The sequence below is a fragment of the Chlorocebus sabaeus genome, chromosome 16 (genome assembly GCF_047675955.1).
Source record: "Chlorocebus sabaeus isolate Y175 chromosome 16, mChlSab1.0.hap1, whole genome shotgun sequence".
NCBI lineage: Eukaryota > Metazoa > Chordata > Mammalia > Primates > Cercopithecidae > Chlorocebus > Chlorocebus sabaeus.
Genome location: NC_132919.1, coordinates 35,023,382 through 35,046,029, shown reverse-complemented (window position 1 = coordinate 35,046,029; position 22,648 = coordinate 35,023,382). Strand labels below are relative to the sequence as shown.

Here is a 22,648-nt window from a genome sequence, read left to right as displayed (position 1 = left end):
AGCAGGCAGTGCAGGTGATTCAGAAATATTCACTCAGTTATCTTTTTGGTCAGGATGCCCAAAAGAAATCCTATCTTGGAAAGCAAAGTAAAGATACCCATGCAAATATGAATCCACCTCCTTTGCCACCCTCCCCTTTCACCTTTCTCTGCTTTGTTTTTCTTTCTAGTATGTATCAACACCCATATATTTGTTTATTTAGTATACATTTAGTATATTGTTTAGTTCTTGTTGGCTCCCTCCCAGTTGAATGTAAACCCCATAGGGAAGTGACCTTTTTTAAACTGCTTTTCTTCCCACGCCTAGAGGAAGGAGTATGTAGCATATAGTAAGCACTCAATAAACACTTGTTGACTAATGTGATTTGGCTCTGTGTCCCCGACCAAATCTCATGTCAAATTGTAAATCCCAATGTTGGAGGTGGGGCCTGGTGGGAGGTGATTGGATCATGGGGGTGATTTCTAATGGTTTTAGCACCATCCCCCAGTGCCATCTCATGCTAGAGTTCTCAGGAGATCTAGTCAGTTGAAAGTGTGTGGCACCTCCCCCTTCTCTCTCTTCCTCCTGCCTGCCATGTAAGACGTGCTTGCTTCTGCTTCACCTTCCATCATCATAGTAAGTTTCCTGAGGCCTCCCAGAAGCAGAAACCTGTACAGCCCACATAACCGTGAGCTGATTAAACCTCTTTTCTTTATAAATTATCCAGTCTCAGGTGTGTCTTTATAGCAGTGTGAGAGCAGACTAATACATCAACCAAATGAATGTCATTTGGTTGACATCATTTAGGGATCATATTAGGGATATGAAGAGCCTGACATCATATTAGGGATATGATAATATCACATCACAGCATAACATGCTACTAAGATGCTTCCTAAGGTACCACTTTAAAGAATAACCAAGATAGAGCATATGTTTGTGTAACATTGTTTTTCGTTTTCTACAGCAGCAGGGATTTTTAAATTTTCATTTTTTATTATTTATTTATTTTTTTTTTGAGACAGGGTCTTGCTCTGTTGCCCAGGCTGGAGTGCAGTGGTGCAGTCTTGGCTCACTGCAGCCTTGACCTCCTCAAGCAATCCTCTTGCCTTAGCTTCCTGAGTAGCTGGGACCACAGGTGCACGCCACCATACCTGGATTTTTAAAATTTTTAGTAGAGACAAAGTCTTGCTATGTTGCCCAGGCTGGTCACAAACTCCAAGATTCAAAAGATCCTCTTGCCTTGGCCTCCCAAGGTGCTGAGATTATGGGTGTGAGCCACCACAATTGGCCGACAACACTAATTTCTATTTCCTACTTTGTTTAGGGCCCAAATCTTGGAATTATTTTTGATCACTCTGTTTCTCACATTCCACACCTAAACCATCAGGAAATCCTGGTATCTTCAAATCCTCTACCTTCAAAATACACAATCAGATCACCTCTCATCACCCATGCTTAGATTATGGCAACAACTTCCTGATAGTGTCTTTGCTGGCACTCTTGGCACGCCCTTCCCCAGAAGCTCAGCAGTCAGAGGGATCCTTTTAAAACATAAGTCATATCTTATCCTTGCTGTATTCAAAATTGTCTGCTGGCTCCCAGCTCACACAAAGTAAAAACCAAAGTTCTTACAGCAGTTAACAGAAGTCCTTACAAATGGCCACAAGGCTGTTTGTCATCGTGCCCCTGCACCTGCTTACCTCTGTGAACCAGAACTTTCCCCCTCTCTCTGCTCTAGCTGCTCTGATATACGTTTCTTTCCTGCCTCAGGGCCTTTGCACTTGCTGTTACCTCTGCCTGGAATGTTCTCCTCCCAGGTGTCCACGTGGCTCACTCAGCAACCTTGGGGCTCTCAGATGTCACGTTCTCTGTGGCCACTCTCTTCTTCCTTGTCCATCCTGTTTAAAATGGCTACCAGGCTGCGCACAGTGGCTCACGCCTGTAATCCCAGCACTTAGGGAGGCCAAGGCGGGCAGATCACCTGAGGTCAGGAGCTCCAGACCAGCCTGGCCAACATGGCGAAACCTTGTCTCTACTGAAAAATACAAAAATTAGCTGGCATGGTGACGTGTGCCTGTAGTTCCAGCTACTCAGGAGGCTGAGGCAGGAGAATTGCTTGGACCCGGGAGGCGGAGGTTGCAGTGAGCTGATATCATGTCACTGTACTCCAGTCTGGGCCACAGAGTGAGACTCTGTCTCAAAAGAAATTAAAACTAAATAAATAAAAATAGATGGCTATCCCCGGTATCTCCTTTACCTGCTATAATTTGCATTGATTTTTAAAATCATCTGACACACACACATACACATACACATATTCACATACTTATTTGCTATCTCCGTGACTAGAATATAGGGTTCATGAAGGTAAGGATTTTTATGTATTTGGTCTACTGATGTATCTCCAGTGTCTAGAACGATAGTGCCTGACATGCAGCAAGTGCCAGTAAGTATTTCCTGAATAAATGAAGGGGAAATATTATTTTGGATTATGTGTTTCCAAAAGCAAAGATATATACAGAAGATCTTGTAATGGCTCAGGAAATCTGACATGTTTTCCTTATACTGGTATTTTTTGGTCTTTTTTAAAAATTAGTTTTATCCATTTATTACCTTCAACCTTCATAATTAATTGGGGATAATTTAATATATCAGTTCATTAATGATGTCAAGACAATATAGCACAGGAAAGAAATCTGTCTTTGGGGAATATAACAGTGTGTATCTGGTGAAAAAATGAAAGACGGCAGAAAGAAACATCTTGTTTTTGTGTTGCGTGATCTGTTGGCATAAACGTACATATGCAGATTGAGCGAAGCCTGTTTTAGTGTTTCCTGCTTTTGATGTCCCCCTCATATTTGCTTTGTGGGTTCTCCCTTCGAAAGTGTTTTCTCTATAGGCATGCATCCAGGAAAAAGGAATGTTCATCCAGGCACGTGCAAAGTCCTGCCCACTCTAAAGATTCATTTGTAAAATAGTCATGTTATAAATCTCAGCAGACAATCCAGTATTTGTCCAGTTAGAATGACCTCTGCACCCAGGAGAAGAGGAGGAGGGAGCGGGGTGGGGAGGAGGGACCTAACAGGCACTTGGTTCAGCTGATGGCAATTTCTCATAAATATTCAGCCTGTGTGATGCTGTTGGGATGTGTTTGAAGTGTGAAGATATGGATATGTCATATCTCATTTTCTAGAGCAGCTTTGGATGGCGTGTTTGAATTAATTCCTAAGTCAAAGGGGACACACTGACCCTGATTTTCCTGGGACAGAAGTTAGCTGCCACCTCTTCCTGACCCTCACTCTTCCTTGCTCACTGGACTCCTCCATGATCCCCAACCCACTTTTTAGAACACGAAGCCACTTTTAGTTCTATCTTCCCAGTGCTCTCTCTGGCCCTCCCACTCATGTAAGATCATCACGTTCTATCTTCTTTTCCTAAGGAGGACAAAGACTCTCCCCAGTGAAGCCTTTCTCTTCTCCTCAGGCCCCTCCTTCCTGACTCAGCCTTGGTTTACCACTGAGATTTGCCATATACCATACAAATGAACAAAACCATGTTACCAATTATTGGCAGGTTTTTTTTTTTTAACCAAACGTCAAGTTGGTGATGAAGTTATCTGGAAATGTCAACCAAACCCAGAAGACTACACAAGACTACAGGAGAAGGCACTCTGGGATGAGATGATACTAACACACAATACCCATTGTATATACAGTTCTATGTGCTTAACATATATTAACCCTCTTAATTCTCAAACAACCTTATAAAGTAGGTACTACCATTATCATTCCAGCTTCACATAGCAGGACACTGAGGACCAGGGAGGTTAAATGGTGGAGTTGGAGATTCTAATCAAGGAATTCTGGCTCCAAAGATAATTCAAAGACTTGCCCCCAACTGTGGGCCAAGAGCTCAGATTCCCTGACTGTCTGCATTGTATTCTTTCTTATCTACCTGAATTCAGCAGCTTACACTGCAGTATCTCTGCCTAGGCAGAATACCCCGTAACTGGTTAGCATGGAGAAGTTTAATACAGTTTAAGGCAGGTTTTCAGTACTGATTTTATTTCCTATCCATGGACGTTAAAATGAAATTTGCCTTCCCCAGGCTCACCCTAGAAAGTGACAGCTGGCTCTGATAAAAATGGAAACGTCTGTCTGTGAGCCTGGGGTCAGGGTATGAAAAGACCCTGGAGATGGTTGGTCCATCGGGTGGTGGGAGGAAGGTGTGGGGGTTGAAGCTTGCCAATGAATCTTCAAAGTGTGTGATTCCCCTTGGCCCTTGTATAGCCAGTGGAGGGAGGTCCCTGTTTGATTTAGAAAGGTGAAGCTAACCATCCTTGGGGCTCTCAGTTGCCAGGGTCAGCTGTCTACATATCTTGGTTCAAACAGGATTTGGTTAGGAAAACTCTCTAGAGACTGTCCCCAACCCAGCCCTCCTCCCTCTCTTCCATCTACACCTCTGCCCAGATGACCTGTTAGATAAATACGACCTTCTGGGTTTTCAGGGTCTAAATGCAAGCTCTAAAATCTACCAAAAGCAGATGCTTGCTTTTCCAGAAACAACACGAGTCCAGATATAGGGCTTCAACTGGGGCTGGAGCTTGAGGCCTGTGTTCCTTTCCTCTTCCCGGAGCTCACAGGAGCCATCCAACAGGACAGCTCAACTAATGAAAGGGGATCTTGGCCTCTCTCCATATGTAGTGCTTGGCCTTGTCCTCAGCCCTCCTCAACCCAGTCATGAATTTTTCTCTTGACTGTTTCAATCCAAATTATACTATTAGGGAGAGCTAGGAATCAATTAAAGTCAGTATTTCCATATCCATCCATTCCTGCTCTGGCCACAGAGTAGGTACTCAGTAAATTTGCCCAGCTCACTGAAAATTGAATCTCCCACTACAATGGGATTTTGAAAAAAATCCATCACTCATGGCCTGGTTAGCACAATCTCTGCTTCCACTTCTGTTGGGACATGCTCTGCCTAAAAGTGAAGAACCACAGGCCAGTAGGCCTATGCCACTTGGCAAAAAAGAAAACGGCAAAGAAGACAGGTCCATCTTCCTTTCTCCTGGAGTCAGCACTGAATTATTTGTGGTAAAGTCCCCGATGGTGGAGTCTCTGGGCCTTTGGCTTTTTACTGTTTGGACTATTTGTATTCCTTAGCATCCCCACCAGAGAGAGAATCTTGGGCAAGAGGTGATGTCCACAAGAGCCCATTCACTTAGTGACTGAGAGCTCTAAGGGAAGGAAAAGGAGGGCAGGAAGAAAGGCTGGAATTAATGCTTTAAATGAGGCTAAACAATTTACCTGCAGGGTTTTCATTCATCCTACTTTTTGTCTGTTTCTATCACACAGGTCACCCACCAGGAGTTGACTCTATGACTTTACCCCTGTGAGTTGCAGGGAAGAAAAGGGTGCTAGCTCCTGCTCCAGCCAGATTCCCTCTGAGTGACTTGTGGAGTCTTACTGGGGAAATCAACTCTCCTTTACCTCAATTAGCAGTGAAGCCTACACAAAGACACCGGGAACATGACGGCAAGAGAAGGCCACCCGCCTCTCTACACCCCTAGATGACACACTACATGATCCCAGCAGAGTACACAGAAAATTCCAAGGAGACCAGAGGCCAGGGGTCCTTGGTGGAACCATGGCAGGGAAAGTATCAGAGACAGAAATATGAGGCTCTGGGTAGTGATAAAATAAATTGTTTTAATGGAATGCTTTCTGAGACTGCAACTTTTTCTTCTGCTATCAAACAGCCAGTTTCCCTGCCCTGGGGTTTCTTAGGGAGTGCACGGCTGAACTCCTGGCCCACAGGAAGCTGGCATGTTACTCTGACACACTACGTTCAGCCCCTCCAGGGATCCAGAGGTGTGTCTTAATGTCAGGAGACTGGAGTTAGCTGGTAGTCAGTCCAAGGTATGCCATCCCCATGAGTGTCCAGACCTGAGGGAGGGGACAAGCGGCTTCACTTCCCACTTAGGGTGTTTCTCCATGAAGGAAGAGAGAGGGGACAGATCACTTTTGAAATTTTGACTCTGACCTTTACAAAGAAAACTATTAGACACTTTAGTATTATATACAGGGCAGAGGGGAGAGGACACACAGGGGAAATTGCACTTAATTACAGTAGTTTATAGTTTACAGCCATTGGACAAATTTACTTCTTTAAAAGAAATCTCAAGATCATTTGGGATGGGGGCGGGGGAGGGAGTCTGCAGATATTTACAGTGTGTTTGGCTCAGTTCACTAGCACGTGTCCTCCTCTCCTCGTTTCAGTAACAGATTCAAGTTTTCGCATCAGTTTGTTCGATGAAGGATCACAACGTAGACAGTACGGCTTTCTTGCTTCCTCTTTGGCGGTTCCTTGTCTCCCACCTCCAGGACAGACAGGAGTCCTTGACATCGTGGGAGAGGCATCGTGGCAATACTGCATAGAAGGGAAGCTGGGCTTCAGGATGCGCCTCCTGAGAGTGGATTGTCTGAGGTGCCAGCAGGACGTCCATCGGGTAAGCAGGGACCTCTCGCAGGTGCTTGTCAGGTCACTGGGCTTTTCCACGACAGCTGCCCAGAGGCTGATGGTGTGGAAAACACGGTCCTTGTTGCTGCGCACAAAGTAAGTGATGTGTAGGCATCACCAGGCTTGCAGAGGACACTGCAGAGAGAGAGGAGGGAGAGTGCTCAGCTGTGTCATTTGGCAGGGACATGGGCCATTAGTTTGGCTTCTCTAAGGGAGCTGATGCCCAACTCAACCAGCAAAGGGCAGCAGGTGGAGGGCTGGGGGCCTCGTGTCTGCTCAGTTCTGCAGTTTTCATGCTGAGGCACACTTCCTGCAGGAAAACCTGGGAGCTGGCTTTCCCGGCCACTTCAGAAGAGAGAAGTGAATTGCTGAGGACCTTAAAATAGTCCTAACTTGCTGACCTTAATCCTGAAGTTGGGCCCCTCTTTCTGTGACAGTGGCATTTATAGAGTGCTCAGTGTGCTTGAAAAGGCAGCTGGATGGTGAGTCTTGCCTCTCGTGGAAGCAAGGGTCTCTTCCTAAGACCTGTAAGAGCTGAGGTCTCCTATACTAATGCTTCTCAAACTTTAATGGACCCACAAGTACCAGAGAGCCTGTGAAAATGTGGATTCTGATTTAATTCTGACTTGTAGGCCTGTGGTGGGCCTAAGAGTCTGCATTTCTAACAAGTTCCCAGGGTGTGCCAGTGCTGCTCACCTAGGGCCGCAAGGCCAGAAAGCACATGAGAAAATGACCACTCAAACTACTCATCAGGAAGGAGCTTTGCAAATTGCAAAGTGCTTTCTACAGGTTTCTTACTTTGGCATAAGAAACTCAGAGGACCAGGGAAAGGATCCAAAGGCTGAAGGCCTCTGATGCCATCCTTGTGGCTGGGCCAGGGCAGGAGACCCCAGAATGGCTAGAGAAGCCCTCAAGAGAAGCCACCTCACCCAACTCAGGGCAGCCTCGCCCTCCAGTGCCTGGGCTTTATTCATTTGAACCGTCATGGAGCGTCCCTGCTCTCCTTTTCATTTCTGGGGAATCTTTATGTCTCTCTGTGTCTCCTCTTTCCCTTTTGCTTTTGTTGGCATCTAAGGTTCTGCCTTTGACTTAGTGGCTTATTCTCTCAAGATCCCCCCCAAACACACACACACACACACACACACACACACTTACGCCTACAAATACTACTAAAGGCCACTGTTACCACATTGATCAGTGCTCCAACCATAATCCTATATGAGGATACCATTATGTCTATTTGACAGATTAGGAAAACAAGGCTAAAAGAGTCAGTGAATTATCCAAGGTTTGAGAACTAGAAGACTGTGGAGCCACAGCCTCAAACTAGCTGTGTAGGTGACCACTCAGAGTGTGCTCTTTCAATCATGCTTGGAGGTGGGGAGCCTTCTACGAAGTTTTGTGCTCTTGGACAAGTTACTCTCTGTGTGCCTCAGTTTCTTCCCCTATAAAATGGGAGTTGTTGTGTGATTCGACGAGTCAACACCTGCGGAGTCCTGAGAGTGGTCCTTGGCACAACTGTTATTATTAACATGGGGTTCTTCAGCCCAAGCCCGTGCTGCTCCTCAGTGCTCTTAAGAGTGGGGCTGAAGGCCGGGCGCGTTGGCGCACACCTATAATCCCAGCACTGTGAGAGGCCAAGGCGGATGAATCATGAGGTCAGGAGATCGAGACCAGACTGGCTAATATAGTGAAACCCCATCCCTACTAAAAATACAAAAATTAGCCGGGCATGGTGGTGCACACCTGTAGTCCCAGCTACTTGGGAGGCTGAGGCAGGAGAATTGCTTGAACCTGGGAGGTGGAGGTTGTGGTGAGCCGATATTACGCTCCTGCACTCCAGCCTGGGCAACAGGGCAAGACTCGGTCTCACAAAAAAAAAAAAAAAAAAAAAAAAAAAAAGAGAGGAGCTGAGCAGTGTGTCCATGTGAGGAGACAGGCTTCTGATCCTTCTACATTCTTGAGACGTTGGTCAGGGTCCTCTGATACCCTTTGCCTCCTCTTCCTCCCCTGGCCCACCCCCATTCTCAAGTCTCTTTACTTCCCACTATCAGCCTTTTTCCAATTTTCAGATTTCAGGTGGAGGAGAGAGAAAACGGCTTGTGACCTTGCAGGTTTCAATAGAAGAGCAAACAAGAAGGGCAGATAAGGAGACGCCAGTGAGATTCTATGACCTGTCATTAGGGATGGGCTTCCCAGCTATCAAATGTTTGCTCACATAATAAAATGGTGGCAGAGCCCAAAATGTTGTCAAAGGAACTAGAGTTATTTGCCCCCTTCAGAGTCTAAACACAAACATCTGATAAGGGGTGCACCGTGGTCTTTTAGAACTGGAGGCCCAGCACACGCAGCCCCACGGGGGCCTGGCCCAGAAGATCTCTGAGAGACCGCGGGGCCCTCCATCTGAAAGGTGTGGTAGCTGTGGCAATGTGAAGGGCATCCTCACGCTAAGAGGATTTGTTATATAATGGTAAGAGCTAACATTTATCGATGTCCTACTGTGTGCTAGGCACCATACTAAGGGTTTCAGAACCATCACTGCCTCAAATTCTTACATGGACCCTTTGAAGTAGGTGATTATCGTGAATTCATTTAACACATGTTTGAGTGCCTACTGCGTACTTAGCACTTTTTTAGACACTGGAGATGCAACTGTAAACAAGACCCTGCCCACGTCTTCACAGACTTTACCTCCTAGTGAAGGCTTTGAATAATAAACAAGTAAACAAATGCACACATATACACGCATACACATAATACAACTTTAGGTGGAGATGAGCACTCCACAGAAAAATAAGCATACAGGTTAGGGCAGCTTGAGGAAAAAGAAATTACCTTAGATAGGGGAATCAGGCGAGGCCTCTTTGAAGTGGTAACATTTGAGCTGAATGAAGTGAATGGGCAAGCATGTAAAAATGCACGGAAAAAAAAGAGCTCTGGGCAGACACCACAAATGCAGGAGTCCTGGAGTGGATCGCTTCAGCCCTGGCACAGCTGAAGCTGAGCGGGCGATGGAGGGAGGAAGGAGGTGAGAACGGTGACACTGGCAGTGGCATAATCACATAGGATCCTGTATGTCTCTGTTTTAGTTAGGTTGTCATGGAAAGCTATTGGAGAGTTTTGACAGGGGACTGACATACTTGATGTCTCTTTGTAAGAGATCACTCTGGTGAACAGACCCTAGTGGGGCAAGGGTGGAAGTGGGAGACAGGCAGGGGCCACCTAAGGAGATCAGGGAGAGACAAGGGGGCCTGGGCTGGGACTAGGACAGTCCTGATGGGAGTGTGAGAAGAGGCCAGATTTAGGATGTATCCTGAGGGCCCCCTAGTAGAACTTATTGATGGACCGATGTAATGTGGAGAGAAGAATCAGGGACACTCTCAGCTCGCTCACTTGAATAACTGGTACCAGTTTTGGAAATGGAGAAGCCCATGGAGGAAGCAATTTTGATAGGATGAAATTAGGGCAAAATGAAGAGTTCCTATTTTAGGCACATTGAATTCAAGAGGCTTATTAGATATTTTAGACATGCATCTGTCCCCGCCAAAGAAGCACTGGATTTGTGAGTAAGCGCTCAGGGAAGACTGGACTGCAGACAGAATTATAGGAGCCATCGGCGTGTACACTTGACCTAAAGCCATGGACTGGAGGAGACCACCCAGGAGTGAGCATAGATGAGAGGAGGCCAAAGAATGAGGCCTAGGGCCCTCCAACACATAAATGCTGGGAAGATGAGTTGTCAGCTGAGGAGATGAGAAATGGCCAGTGCCGTAGAAGAATCAGGAATGGTAGTATCCTAAACTCACATGGAAAAAAGGAGAGAGCGATCAGTTGTGTCAAAGACAGAGTTGAAAAGTAACCATTGGATTCAGCAGCAGGGAGGTGTTCGTGAGCTGGACACAGTGAGGTGTGAGGACAAAAGCCAGTCTGCAGCGATCTCAAGAGAGAATTGAGGGTGAGGAAATGGAGACAGTGAGGACACATAAGTCACTTCTATGACCATGAACTTATGTGAGATTCATCGTAGCTCCATTAATTAAAAGTCATGAAAAAATGCGCATCATCACTGGCCATCAGAGAAATGCAAATTAAAACCACAATGAGACACCATCTCACACCAGTTAGAATGGCGATCATTAAGAAGTCAGGAAACAACAGGTGCTGGAGAAGATGTAGAGAAATAGGAACACTTTTACACTGTTGGTGGGAGTGTAAACCAGTTCAACCATTGTGGAAGACAGTGTGGCGATTCCTTAAGGATCTAGAACTAGAAATACCATTTGACCCAGCCATCCCATTACTGGGTATATACCCAAAGGATTATAAATCATGCTGCTATAAAGACACATGCACATGTATGTTTATTGTGGCACTATTCACACAAAGACTTGGAACCAACCCAAATGTCCATCAATAACAGACTGGATTAAGAAAATGTGGCCCATATACCCCATGGAATACCAGGCAGCCATAAAAAAAGGATGAGTTCATGTCCTTTGTAGGGACACGGATGCAGCTGGAAACCATCATTCTCAGCAAACTATCGCAAGAACAGAAAACCAAACACCGCATGTTCTCACTCATAGGTGGGAATTGAACAATGAGATCACTTGGACACAGGAAGGGGAACATCACACACGGGGGCCTGTTGTGGGGTGCGGGGAGGGGTGAGGGATAGCATTAGGAGATATACCTAATGTAAATGACGAGTTAATGGGTGCAGCACACCAACATGGCACAGGTATACATATGTAACAAACCTGCTCGTTGTGCACATGTACCCTAGAACTCTTTTTTTTTTTTCTTTTGAGACGGAGTCTCGCTCTGTCGCCCAGGCTGGAGTGCAGTGGCGCGATCTCGGCTCGCTGCAACCTCAGCCTCCCGGGTTCACGCCATTCTCCTGCCTCAGCCTCCTGAGTAGCTGGGACTACAGGCGCCCGCCACCATGCCCGGCTAATTTTTCACCGTGTTCGCCAGGATGGTCTCGATCTCCTGACCTCGTGATCTGCCCGCCTCGGCCTCCCAAAGTGCTGGGATTACAGGTGTGAGACACCACGCCTGGCTGAAGCCTAGAACTTAAAGTATATATAAAAAAAAGTCATGATTATAATTCCGGTTTTACAGATGAGGGAAGTGTGGCCTGGAGAAGTGATAAGTAAGTTGGCCAGGGTCTCATAACAGCAAGGCTTGTGCTGTGCACCCCTATGTAAGAGCACTTCTTTCAATCCCCTGAACAGGGGGAAATAAATGCCTTTTGCCACTTAAAGCCCTTTTCCCAAACTCAGAGCCACTCAGGGATGCCAGCAGAGGAAGTCAAGAGTGACCCAGCTTCCATGGGCTGGGTGTTTCCTTTGGGACATGCGCTGAGTAAGTATTTTACAAGTCTTAATCAGTTAGTCCTTTCAGTGATCCCATGAAAGAGGTATCATTATCTTCATTTTACAGGTGCACAAACAGAGGCTCAGAGAGGCTTAGACACTTCTCTGAGGTCACACAGGTAGAAAGTAGTAGAATCTTGAGCCCAGATCTGCCTAACTCCCAAGTCGATGCTCCCAACCATCAGAACACTCTGCTTCCCCACCCAGTGAAGAAGCTGGGAGAGCGGGAACAGCTGAAGCGGATAGATGTTGAGGCCGCCTCCCTCCCTCCTCCCTGTGTCAGCGCCCTCACTAGTTACTGCTCTGGGGACCCTCTCTTGACCTTCCCATAAACTAGGAAGTCAAGCAGCGGGGAGAGAACGTTGTGGAAACAGGAGTTGGCTCACAACCTGCCTACACTTGTTCTAACTGAGGTCAGTGCTTGCTGTGGTCTTGTTTCCAGGCTAGCGGGCCATTGTTGAACTCAGGCACAAACCCACTCAGAGATAACTTGCCAGCACCCAAGAGTTGAAGAGGGAGAGGTATGTGCTCTGGAGGGGACAGATGGCAGTAGATGCAGGATTCTTGGCAGCGAGAAGTCCCAGCCTGGGGTTCCTGACCTGTAATCCCCAAGGCCCTTGGGGCATGTCTGCCTTGACAACAGGAAGTACTGGGATCGGACAGATACAAGTATAAATCCTGGCTTTAGCTTTATACCTGCATAGCCTTAGGTTGTTATTATGGGTGCTTAAAAGTGGATATTGGAAGATGAACGTTGTTTAATGAGTTTGGAGTGAGAAAACCAGTCTGGAAGTCCAGCTCTGGAATTTATGATCTGTTTGAACTTGACCAGATCCACACCTGTCTTTGAACCTCAGTTTTCTGCTTTGTAAATCAGGTATAAAAATAATGACCTTGCAGAATGGGTAAGAGGGTTCTCCAAGAAATGTAAGCTAGAAAAGCATCTGGGGTGCTGCTTGGAATATGGAGGCATCAAAAAATTCCGCATTCATTCATTCATTCATTTGTTGTTCCGCATTCATTCATTCATTCATTTGTTGTTATTTACTGAACATCTAATATAGCCCAGGCATTCGGCTAAGCCCAAAGGGTGTGGGTGCTTTGAGAGGCCCTGAACTATTTGCTTTTTTCCTGGGAAGTGGGTGAATGGGGAGTCTGTGTATCAGCAGGAGAATGGGAAACAGGGATCTGGAGCCCAGGCCCAAGAGGTAGGATGTGCTTGAGAGATGGTAGTAATCCTGAGACATTTTCTTATCCCAGCCTCCTTTGACTGCATGTAGACCAAGCACTGAGTTGGATATTGGAAGAGTCACCAGGCTGGGCTCAGTGGCTCACGCCTGTAATTCCAGCACTTTGGGAGGCGGAGGCGGGCGGATCAAGAGGCCAGGAGTTCGAGACCAGCCTGGCCAACATAGTGAAACCCTGTCTCTACCAAAAATACAAAAAAATAGCTAGGTGTGGTGGCATGTGCCTATAGTCCCAGCTACTTGGGAGGCTGAGGCGGGATAATCGCTTGAACCTAGTAGGAGGAGGTTACAGTGAGCTGAGACCACGCCATTTCACTCCAGCCCAGGTAACAGAGTGAGACTCCGTCTCAAAAAAAAAAAAAAAAAAAAGAAAGAAAAGAAAAAGCCACTGGAAGGGGAGACAACTATCTCCTAAAGGATCACAGATGGGAGAGAAAACAGCGAGGGTGCTATCATTCTGAGTACTTGATTATGTACTAGGCATTCTGTTAGGCACGTTGAATATTTTGTGAGATGGGGGTGGGATTTTCCCCATTTATAGATGAAGAAACTGAGTCTCCCAACAGGGAATTAACTGCCCAAGGTCACATACCAGGGGGTGATGGAGCTGAAAGTAGCTCAGGTCTGCTGGCGTTTCCTACCACTGTACAATGCCTCTAAAATAGTACTGCTCAGGATGTGTCCCTTTGACCCCAGCAGGGTGCATGCTAACTGCCTGGGTCAGTGCACACATCAGCAAGTGAAATGCTCTGAGCAGCCCTGCCCAGTGGCATTTAACTTTATGGAATCCAGGAGTTCCCCCAACATATTTGACCAAGAAATCCTTCTCTCCCCTCACTCGTATGTCCTTGATACTTAGTGATATGGTTTAGATGTGTGTCCCTTCCAAATTTCATGTTGAAATATGATCCCCAGTGTTGGAGGTAAGGCCTAGTGGGAGATACTGGATCAAGGGGGCAGATCCCTTATGAATGGCTCAGCACCATCCCCTTGGTGATAAGTGAGCTCTCACTCGAGTTAATCCACACAGGATCTGGTTAAGAGTCTGGGATCGCTCCTTTCTCTCTCTTGTTCTTTATCTCACCATGTGACATGCCTATTCCCCTTTTACCTTCTGCCCTGACTATAAGCTTCCTAAGGCCTTCACCAGAAGCAGATGCTGGCACCACACTTCCTGTACAACCTGCAGAGCCATGAGCCAATTAGACGTATTTTCTTTATAAGTTACCCAGCCTCAGGTATTCCTTTATAGTGATGCAAATGGACTAACACAAAAAACTGGTACTGGGAGTGGGGCATTGCTATAAAGATACTTGAAGATGGCCAGGCACAGCGGCTTACGCCTGTAATCCCAGCACTTTGGGAGGCTGAGGCGGTTGGATCACCTGAGGTCAGGAGTTTGAGACCAGACTGGCCAACATGGTGAAACCCTGTTTCTACTAAAAATACAAAAAATTAGCCAGGCGTGGTGGCCTGCACCTGTAATCCTAGCTACTTGGGAGGCTGAGGCAGAATTGCTTGAACCCGGGAGGTGTAGGTTGCAGTGAGCCGAGATCACACTATTGCGCTCCAGGCTGGACAACAAGAGCAAAACTCCATCCCGCCCCTGCCCAACAACAACAACAACAAAAATACTTGAAGATGTGGAAGCAGCTTTGGCAATGGGCAACAGGCAGAGATTGGGAGTTTGGAGGGCCAGAAGAAGACAGGAAGATGAAGGAAAGTTTGGAATTTCTTAGAGACCTGTTAAGTGATTGTGACCAAAATTCTGATAGAAATATAGAAAGCAAAGGCCAGGCTGATGAGGTCTCAGATGGAAATGAGGAACTGATCGGGAACTAGAGCAAAGGTCACCCTCCTTACACCCAGGTGGAGAACTTGGCTGCATTGTGTCCATATTCTAGGGACCTGTGGAAGTTTGAATTTCAGAATGATAGCCTAGGGTATCTAAGGGAAGACATTTCTAAGCAGTAAAACATTCAAGTGTGGCCTGGCTGCTTCTAACAACCCACAGTCAGCTATGGAAGCAAAGGAATAACCTACATTTGGAATGTTGGAATTTACATTTAAAAAGGGAAGCGGAGCATAAAAGTTTGGAAAATTTGCAGCCTAACCCTATGGTAGAGAAGGAATTCAAGTGGCTTGTGGAGCAACAACTTGCTAGACAGATTAGCTTGACTAAAGAGGGCCATGTGCTAATAGCCAAGACAATGGAAAAAAGGCATTGAAGTATTTCAGAAATCTTGTAGGCAGCCCCTCCCATTAGAGGCCCAGAGGCCTAGGAAGAAAATATGGTTTTGGGGGGTTGCCCAAAGGCCCTGCTGCCTTGCACAGCCTTTGGACACTGATCCCTGCATACCTGCTACTCTAGCTTCAGCTCTGGCTCAAAGGGCCCCAAATACAGCTCAGACCACCACTCTAGAGGGCGCAGTCTGTAAGCCTTGGTGGGTTCCAAGTGGTGTTAAGCCTGCAGATGCACAGAATGCAAGAGTGAAGAAGGCTTGGCAGCTTCCTCCTAGATTTCAGAGGATGTATCAGAAAGCCTGGGTGTCCAGGCAGAAGCCTGCTGCAGGGGCAGAGCCCCCACAGAGAACCTCCACTAGGGGAGTGCTGAGGGGAAATGTGGGATTGGAGTCCCCCCACCCCCACAGAGTCCCCAGCAGGATACTGCCTAATGGAGCTGTGGGAATGGGCCTGCTACCCTCTAGACCTCAGAATGGTAAAGCCACTAGCAGCTTGCAACCTCAGAATGTAAAAGCCATAGGGCAGATCTGCCCAAGACCTTGGGAGCCCATCTGGCACACCAATGTGCCCAGGATATGGGACATGGAATCAAGGATTATTTTGGAGCTTTAAGATTTAATGCCTGCCCTGTTGGGTTTCAGACTTAATGGGGTGTTACCCCTTTCTTTTGGCCAATGTATTTCTTTTGGGATGGAAACATCTACACAATGCCTGTATCACCATTGTATTTTGGAAGTAAGTATATAGTTTTTTATTTTACAACTCATAGGTGGAAGGACTTGCTCTTGAGTCTCAGATGAAACTTTGGACTTTGAGTTAATACTGGAATGAGTTAAGACTTTCAGGGACTAGTGGGAAGGGATGATTGTATTTTGCAATGTGAGAAGGACATGAGATTTGGGAGGCCACGGGTGGAATGATATGGTTTGGATGCGTGTCCCCTCCAAATCTCATGTTGAAATGTGATTCTCCATATTGCAGGTGGGGCGTAGTGAGAGGTACTGGATCATGGGAGCAGATCGCTCATAAATGGCTTAGCATCATCCCCTTGGTGATGAGTCAGTGAATTCATGCTTGAGTTAGTTCACGTGAGATCTGGCTGTTTAAAAGAGTCTAGGGCTAGGCATGGTGGCTCACACCTGTAATCCCAGCACTTTGGGAGGCCAAGGCAGGTGGTTCACTTGAGCGCAGGAGTTTGAGAACAGCCTGGGCAACATGGCAAAACAAAAAAAAAATGCAAAAATTAGCCTGGCATGGTGGTGTGTGCCTGTAGTCTCAGTTACTCTGGAGGCTGAGACGGGAGGATTGATTGAGCCCAGGCGGTTAAAGCTGCAGTGAGCTATGATAGTGCCACTGCACTCCAGCCTGGGTGACAGAACGGGACCCTGTCTCAAAACATAAAAATATAAATAAATAAATAAATAAATAAATAAGCCCAAGGCCTCCCCCTTCTCTCTCCTGCTCCCACTCTCGCCATGTGATGCACCTGCCCTGCCTGCACCTTCCGCCATGATTGTAAACCTTCTGAGGCCTTCAGCAGAGGCAGATGCTGGCATTGTGCTTCATGTAAAGCCTGTAGAACCATAAGCCTTTTAACCTCTTTTACCCAGCCTCAGATATTTCTTTATAGCGATGCAAACAGACATCGCTATAAGCAATAAATTGGAACACGCCAGCTGTGAATTTGCAATTCCTGTTGGAATAGAAGACCTTAAAACAAAAACAAAAAAGCAGAATTGCCATCAGGTCTCTTTCAGAACTCACTTCTGACCCTTTGCCTTAGGAACAGAGTTTGTACAAACTGTCTTCACCTTGGGTACCTTCTGCTGTCAGAAGGCAGCACCTTTACCCTCATTTTACCTCACTGTGCCCTTCCCATTCCTCCTTCTCTTTCAACTTGTTGGAAGAATGTTTCCTGAGTGGAATATAGTAAGTGAACTTTTTTTTTTTTTTTTGAGACGGAGTCTCGCTCTGTCGCCCAGGCTGGAGTGCAGTGGCCGGATCTCAGCTCACTGCAAGCTCCGCCTCCTGGGTTCAGGCCATTCTCCTGCCTCAGCCTCCCGAGTAGCTGGGACTACAGACGCCCGCCACCTCACCCGGCTAGGTTTTTGTATTTTTTAGTAGAGACGGGGTTTCACCGTGTTAGCCAGGATGGTCTTGATCTCCTGACCTCGTGATCCGCCTGTCTCGGCCTCCCAAAGTGCTGGATTACAGGCTTGAGCCACCGCGCCCGGCCATGAACTTATTTTTTACTCTTGTTCCTGACCACAAAGACAACAAGAGTGGCAGCAGTTACCATAGAATTTTAAAGATGGGTAGTGGAAGGCAAGTATTTGGAGTCAAAGACTAAAGCCTGAAGGTCCAGCTCTAGAATTTATCATCTGTGTGACCTTGGGCAGGTCACTCTTCATCTCTGGGCTTTAGTTCATTTCTTTGTGCTTAGGAGGTTGCAGTAAAAAGAACACGATGAGACAACGTTCATGAGAAGTATAAACTGTAACATGCCACATGAGTATTTTTCATCCTAAGTGTAATAATCATCCTCATCATCACAGAAATGAGTCTATTGCCAGACTCCTGAAATGCCTGGGGACATGGAGACAATGTCACAGCAGTTCTGGGAGGCCACTCATGCAGCTTCAAGGTCGGCTGGCCACTCTGTCCAATGGAGAGGAGAAGCCAGTAGGGGGCTGGTGCAGCGTCTCAGGGAGCATCTTAAAGTATTTTGATTAGGAGACCATTTCCTGAATTCAGAGGACTTGTTTCAACAAGCAACCATCAAAGTCAACTTGGGAAAGACAGGAATAATTAATCATGGTCCTGTCTGGGGCTGACCAAGCGGCAGATGGATTGATAAACCTTTCAAAGGGGAAGGTATTCCCAAGGAGGGCCGCTGCGCCTGGCTGCCCCCCGATTGAGATTTGTGAGCACAGATAAATGTTTTCCCTGCTCACTACAAAGACTGGGAACTCGCACGGGAGTCGAAGGGCAGGGTAGCGAGGAGTTGTCCTTTCATCTTCTATTGGGTGAGAGAAGAGTGACAAAGCAGGTCCCACACACCTCTCCCTCTACGCCCAGCTCGGGAGCCCAGCTGCCCTGGCCGTGTGTGTGTTTCAGTGCCCAAGACACCAGTTACTTAATCTGTGCAACCTTGCTGAATCCTCAGAAAAAGCAGATGTTACAACTCTCACTTTAAAGATCAAGAAACGAAGGCTCAGGGAGGTCAAGGTCACCAAGCAAATGGCAGAACTAGGAGTAGAACCCACCTACTCCACCTACACTCTAGGGCTGGGAGGAGAGTGGGGCAAAGGAAAGGATAGAGAACCCTGATCCCATGAAGGAACCTCCTGGGAAGCCCACGGCGGCGGATGAAGTGTGATTTGCAGGGTTCAGATGAAAAAAAGACCATCAACAAGACCAAATTCTGCTGAGAGCCTCTAACATGAAGTTCAAGGTTGTCACCTACTTATCTAGTAATCGATAGAGGCCAAACAGTTCCCACGCTGCACGGACCCCAGCTACTAAAAGGTTTCATTGTGTTACTCTGGAATCATCGCCTGTGTTCAGACAGCTTGTCCTGTTTTCTAACTCTCGGTGTCTTCTTGCGGTCCAGCTGTCCAAGCTGCAGCAACAAGCCTCGCCATCAGCTGCCTGTCTTTATTATTCCATCACCTCTATTCGGAGGTGGGGCTTAGTCATCAACTGAAACAGTGACTAAGCCTCTGGATTCCCCACTTTCAGTGCACCAGGAAGTTGATTCTAAATTTCTTGAAAAAACCGCAAGTGGATGCATACCCCCGGAAAAGTCAGGCTGTCTACTGGGGAGTCCCCATGGGTTGACATAACTGGGTCACTCCCAGAGCTTATGGCATTCTGGGTCAAAGGCAATCAGCCTCAGGACCTCTGACTTCTTGGTTACTTTCCCCACTGACGACTTTTTGGATCCTCAGGGATCCCTCTTGCAAAGCACGAACCTCAGCAGGGGATCTGTCCTCCTGAGCCCTCCTTGGAAATACCTTTTCCCTGATCATTCTATTAGGGAACACTCAATCTCAATGTCTAAGCACTCTATGTCATCCAGGCTCCAGCAACCTATCAAACTTCTGTCCTTGTTTAGTGCTCTTACTGGGGAATCTAGGGGAGCAATAAGCCCTTTCAGCCTGTGGCCCGTTTTTCACCCTGGGACCTTAAGGATCCCCTTTGCAAGTAGCAGGGGGCCTCAGAAGGACCTAACTTCTGGCCAAGTCCATGCTTGCCACACCCTCTGCACATCAATAGCCTTAGTCACACCCTGCCCACACCCCAACCCCCGCAAATCCTGCTGGCATTACCTGTTTACTTGAAGACATGTTGGTGAGTGTACTGATGCTGCTGGTATCTGTGACCACCATTGCAGATGGAAACCGGGAGGTGTGGGAATACTGGGGGGGTTCCTGCTTGTGTGCATACACTGGAGAGACAAAGTAAAGACAGAATCAAGGTGCATGCACAGGCACATACACAGCTACAGAGCCCCCATCCCACACCACAGCTCCCATCTCCCCAGGCAGATAAAAGGGGTGGTGGTTATAGTGGGGATTTCTTTTATGAGTTATCCATAAGATTCATGTAAATTCCAAGTCACATGACCAACTCCCGAAAGCATGCGGATGCTTGGCTCTGAGGGAGAGACCAGCCTGTTTTCAGAACATGGGGCCTAACGGGGAGGCCTCCGATACGGAACGGGGGTGAAGGTCACTGGCCGTTGCCTCAGCTTGCCCTTCTCATGCAGGGAGGCAGGTTATTTCCTGGTCCGGGGCACCATGGGCTCTCTCTTCATGGGTGACCAGGCCTGCTGGGCCTCAGCAGTCCACGGGTCACTGGTGACCACTCTCTGACTGTGCCACCCAGGCCTGGCCACTGAGGAAGCCTGGCCAGGTGAAGGGAGAGGGGTAAGTGGGGAGCACATTGCCATGCTCTGGGAGGATGGGAAGTGGGGCACATGTGGTCTCAGACTCTGCTACAGGCTGTGGCAGATTTTCAGAAGCCACTAAAATGTGATTGGAATGTGAGATGGTGCTCAGAAACCAGCTCCACAGGCCTGAGTGGGGATTGAGCCCTGAAGATAGAAGGCTGGACTTGGCTGTTCTCCCCCAGACTCACAGCTTATCCGATGCAGCTAGGGAAGAAACACAAATCTCTTCCACCATCATTGCCTTCTAGGAGTCCCTTTATAAATAATCTTGATAATTCTTTATGCTTACCAAACGCAGTTCACCCGTGTTTATTTCATGCTCATAATGACCCTAAATGCATACTACTTCCATTTCGTGGATGAAGAGATTGGGCTTAGAGTGGCTAAGTAACTTGCATTAGGCTACATAGCTGGTAAGTATCACAGCCAGGATTTAAATCCAGGTCTGTCTGATCTAAGACTAGTGCTTTATACTGAACACTTCCTTGGGGTTTCTGAAGCAGAGAAGCCATGATTCCTCCCTAAACTCCTGCGTCAGGGGCTATAGCCAGACCTGGCCAGAAGATTGGAAGCCTGGGACTCAGGACGAAAGGCAGAGAAACAGAGGCTGGGATTGGACGGGAAATAAGTGGTCGAAAGGTAGGTTTGGGGTAGGTATAGAAATTGGATATGAGAAAAAGCCTGTGTGCAGGGATGCAAGGGTGGCAGGGAGGAAGAAATTCTAATGCCCAGGATGGCATGCCACTGGTATTTTTCACTTGTGTTACTGGTTCTTGATTAGAGGTGTTTGTGGTGTATAAATAGGAGGACACAGGACTCTAGAAGATTCTTCTATTTTAGGGAAGGCAAATGGGATGCAAATTAGATGCCAACTCTGATCATCTGATAATGGCTGCTTGGAAGTTTGGATTGCAAAGGCTAAGTTGAGGTTCACTGGGAAAAGGTGCTGGTGGTTTCTGGGTGTGATCTTTTCCAGAGGTGTTGGAATGGGAAATTGGCGGTGCGTGTTCCACATGCTGTCTGGCTCCAACTCCCCTTCATCTGTAGGCCTACACTGTCCTCTTCAAACCTTTCCCTGGGAATCTCAAGGGTAGAGGAGAGGACTAGAAAAGGTATAGCAACACACACGAATTACGCTTGAGAAACTGTCTTGGTCGGTTGATCATAGGCAGGGAAAAGCGACCAAGCCAATAAACTTCTGAGAAAGTTCAGACCCAGAGAGGGAAAGTGGTTGGCCACTGAGGGTCCTCAGTGCTCCCTCCCTCCACATGCCCGTGTCCTTACTGTGTGAGTTCTGCAGTTGAGTCACAGCTGCCATAAAGGGCTGCTGGGCCATGTGACTGCCTGGGCTCTGCTGCATGAGGGGCTGCTGGTGAGGGCTGTGCAGCTGCTGGGAGAACTGGACGGGCTGCAGGGCTGCCAGGCTGCCGGCCACACTGTTGATGACAGGGACACTCTGTGCTTGGGAGGTGTTGAGGCCTGTGGGAGCAAGAGGAAAACATCAGAGACAGCTCCTGGGATGAGAAGAGGTGAATGGATGTCATCATTTGAGCCCCTGCTCAATGTCCCAGTCACTGGGCTGAGCCTATTACATAGGAGATTGCATGGGAGGCGAGTTTAAAGAAATGGAGACTTAGAGAGATTAATTTACTTGCTCAAATTCCACAGTGAGTTGTGGGTTGGAGACCAGCATTAAACAGATCTGACTAAAGCCTGAGAGTCTCCTGAAGTCATCCTGTGACCTCCCAAACTTAGCTTTCTTGAGGTTAGCAGGGCTTTGGAAAAGCTGGCTCTGCTTGCCCACTCCATCCATGCCAGGCTGTGAGAGCGGCTTGCCCTGGTGCCTGCAGGGCAGAGTTAAAGATGTCTACACTGACGCACAGGTTATTGCCCAGATCTGTCTGTCCAGTAGAGGGCAGGAGTGTGCAGGGACCCAAATTTTGATCAAAAACAACTTCCATAGTCCCGGGAGTGTGAAGTCTGGAGACCCTTATTTAGTAGACTGTGCAAAGACCCTGAGAGATGTCAGGTGCCAACTCCCTTGATTGTAACAGAGACGGGAGAAAACACTGGAACTCAGCCAGTCTATGAAGTGGGCATATCTTATCTGGCAGCATAGTGCTTGTGGCACTAAAAGGACCAGGTTTTAGAAAGAGGAAGTAGTACATTAAAGGTTGTCTCGTGGCAGTTATAGCGGGTCTTCCCATCTTTCTGCTCTGGGGATGTCAGGGCCTCTGTGACTTGGAACTGTGTCTGTATCCTGAGGCCTCTTTAGAACCCGGGCCAGAACTGGGAGGACTGGATCCCCTGGTACCCACGGTCTA

General features: G+C 47.4%; 1 protein-coding gene across 4 annotated transcripts in view; it reads right to left on the bottom strand.

The window, feature by feature from the left end:
• Positions 1–2,335: 2,335 nt before the first annotated feature.
• HNF1B (HNF1 homeobox B) overlaps positions 2,336–22,648 on the bottom strand; it is a 63,866-nt gene continuing 43,553 nt past the window's right edge. For 2 of the 4 annotated variants that reach the window (XM_008011122.3, XM_008011123.3), the window contains exons 7-9: positions 21,609–21,803; positions 19,702–19,820; positions 5,671–6,636 (exon numbers count right to left, since the gene is read on the bottom strand). In XM_008011122.3, the coding sequence (XP_008009313.2) occupies positions 6,616–6,636; positions 19,702–19,820; positions 21,609–21,803 (335 nt within the window). In that variant the 3' untranslated portion in view covers positions 5,671–6,615. Of the gene's footprint in view, positions 6,637–19,701; positions 19,821–21,608; positions 21,804–22,648 lie in introns of all 4 variants that reach the window. The other 2 variants (XM_073004870.1, XM_037993541.2) reach the window with 2 other exon arrangements.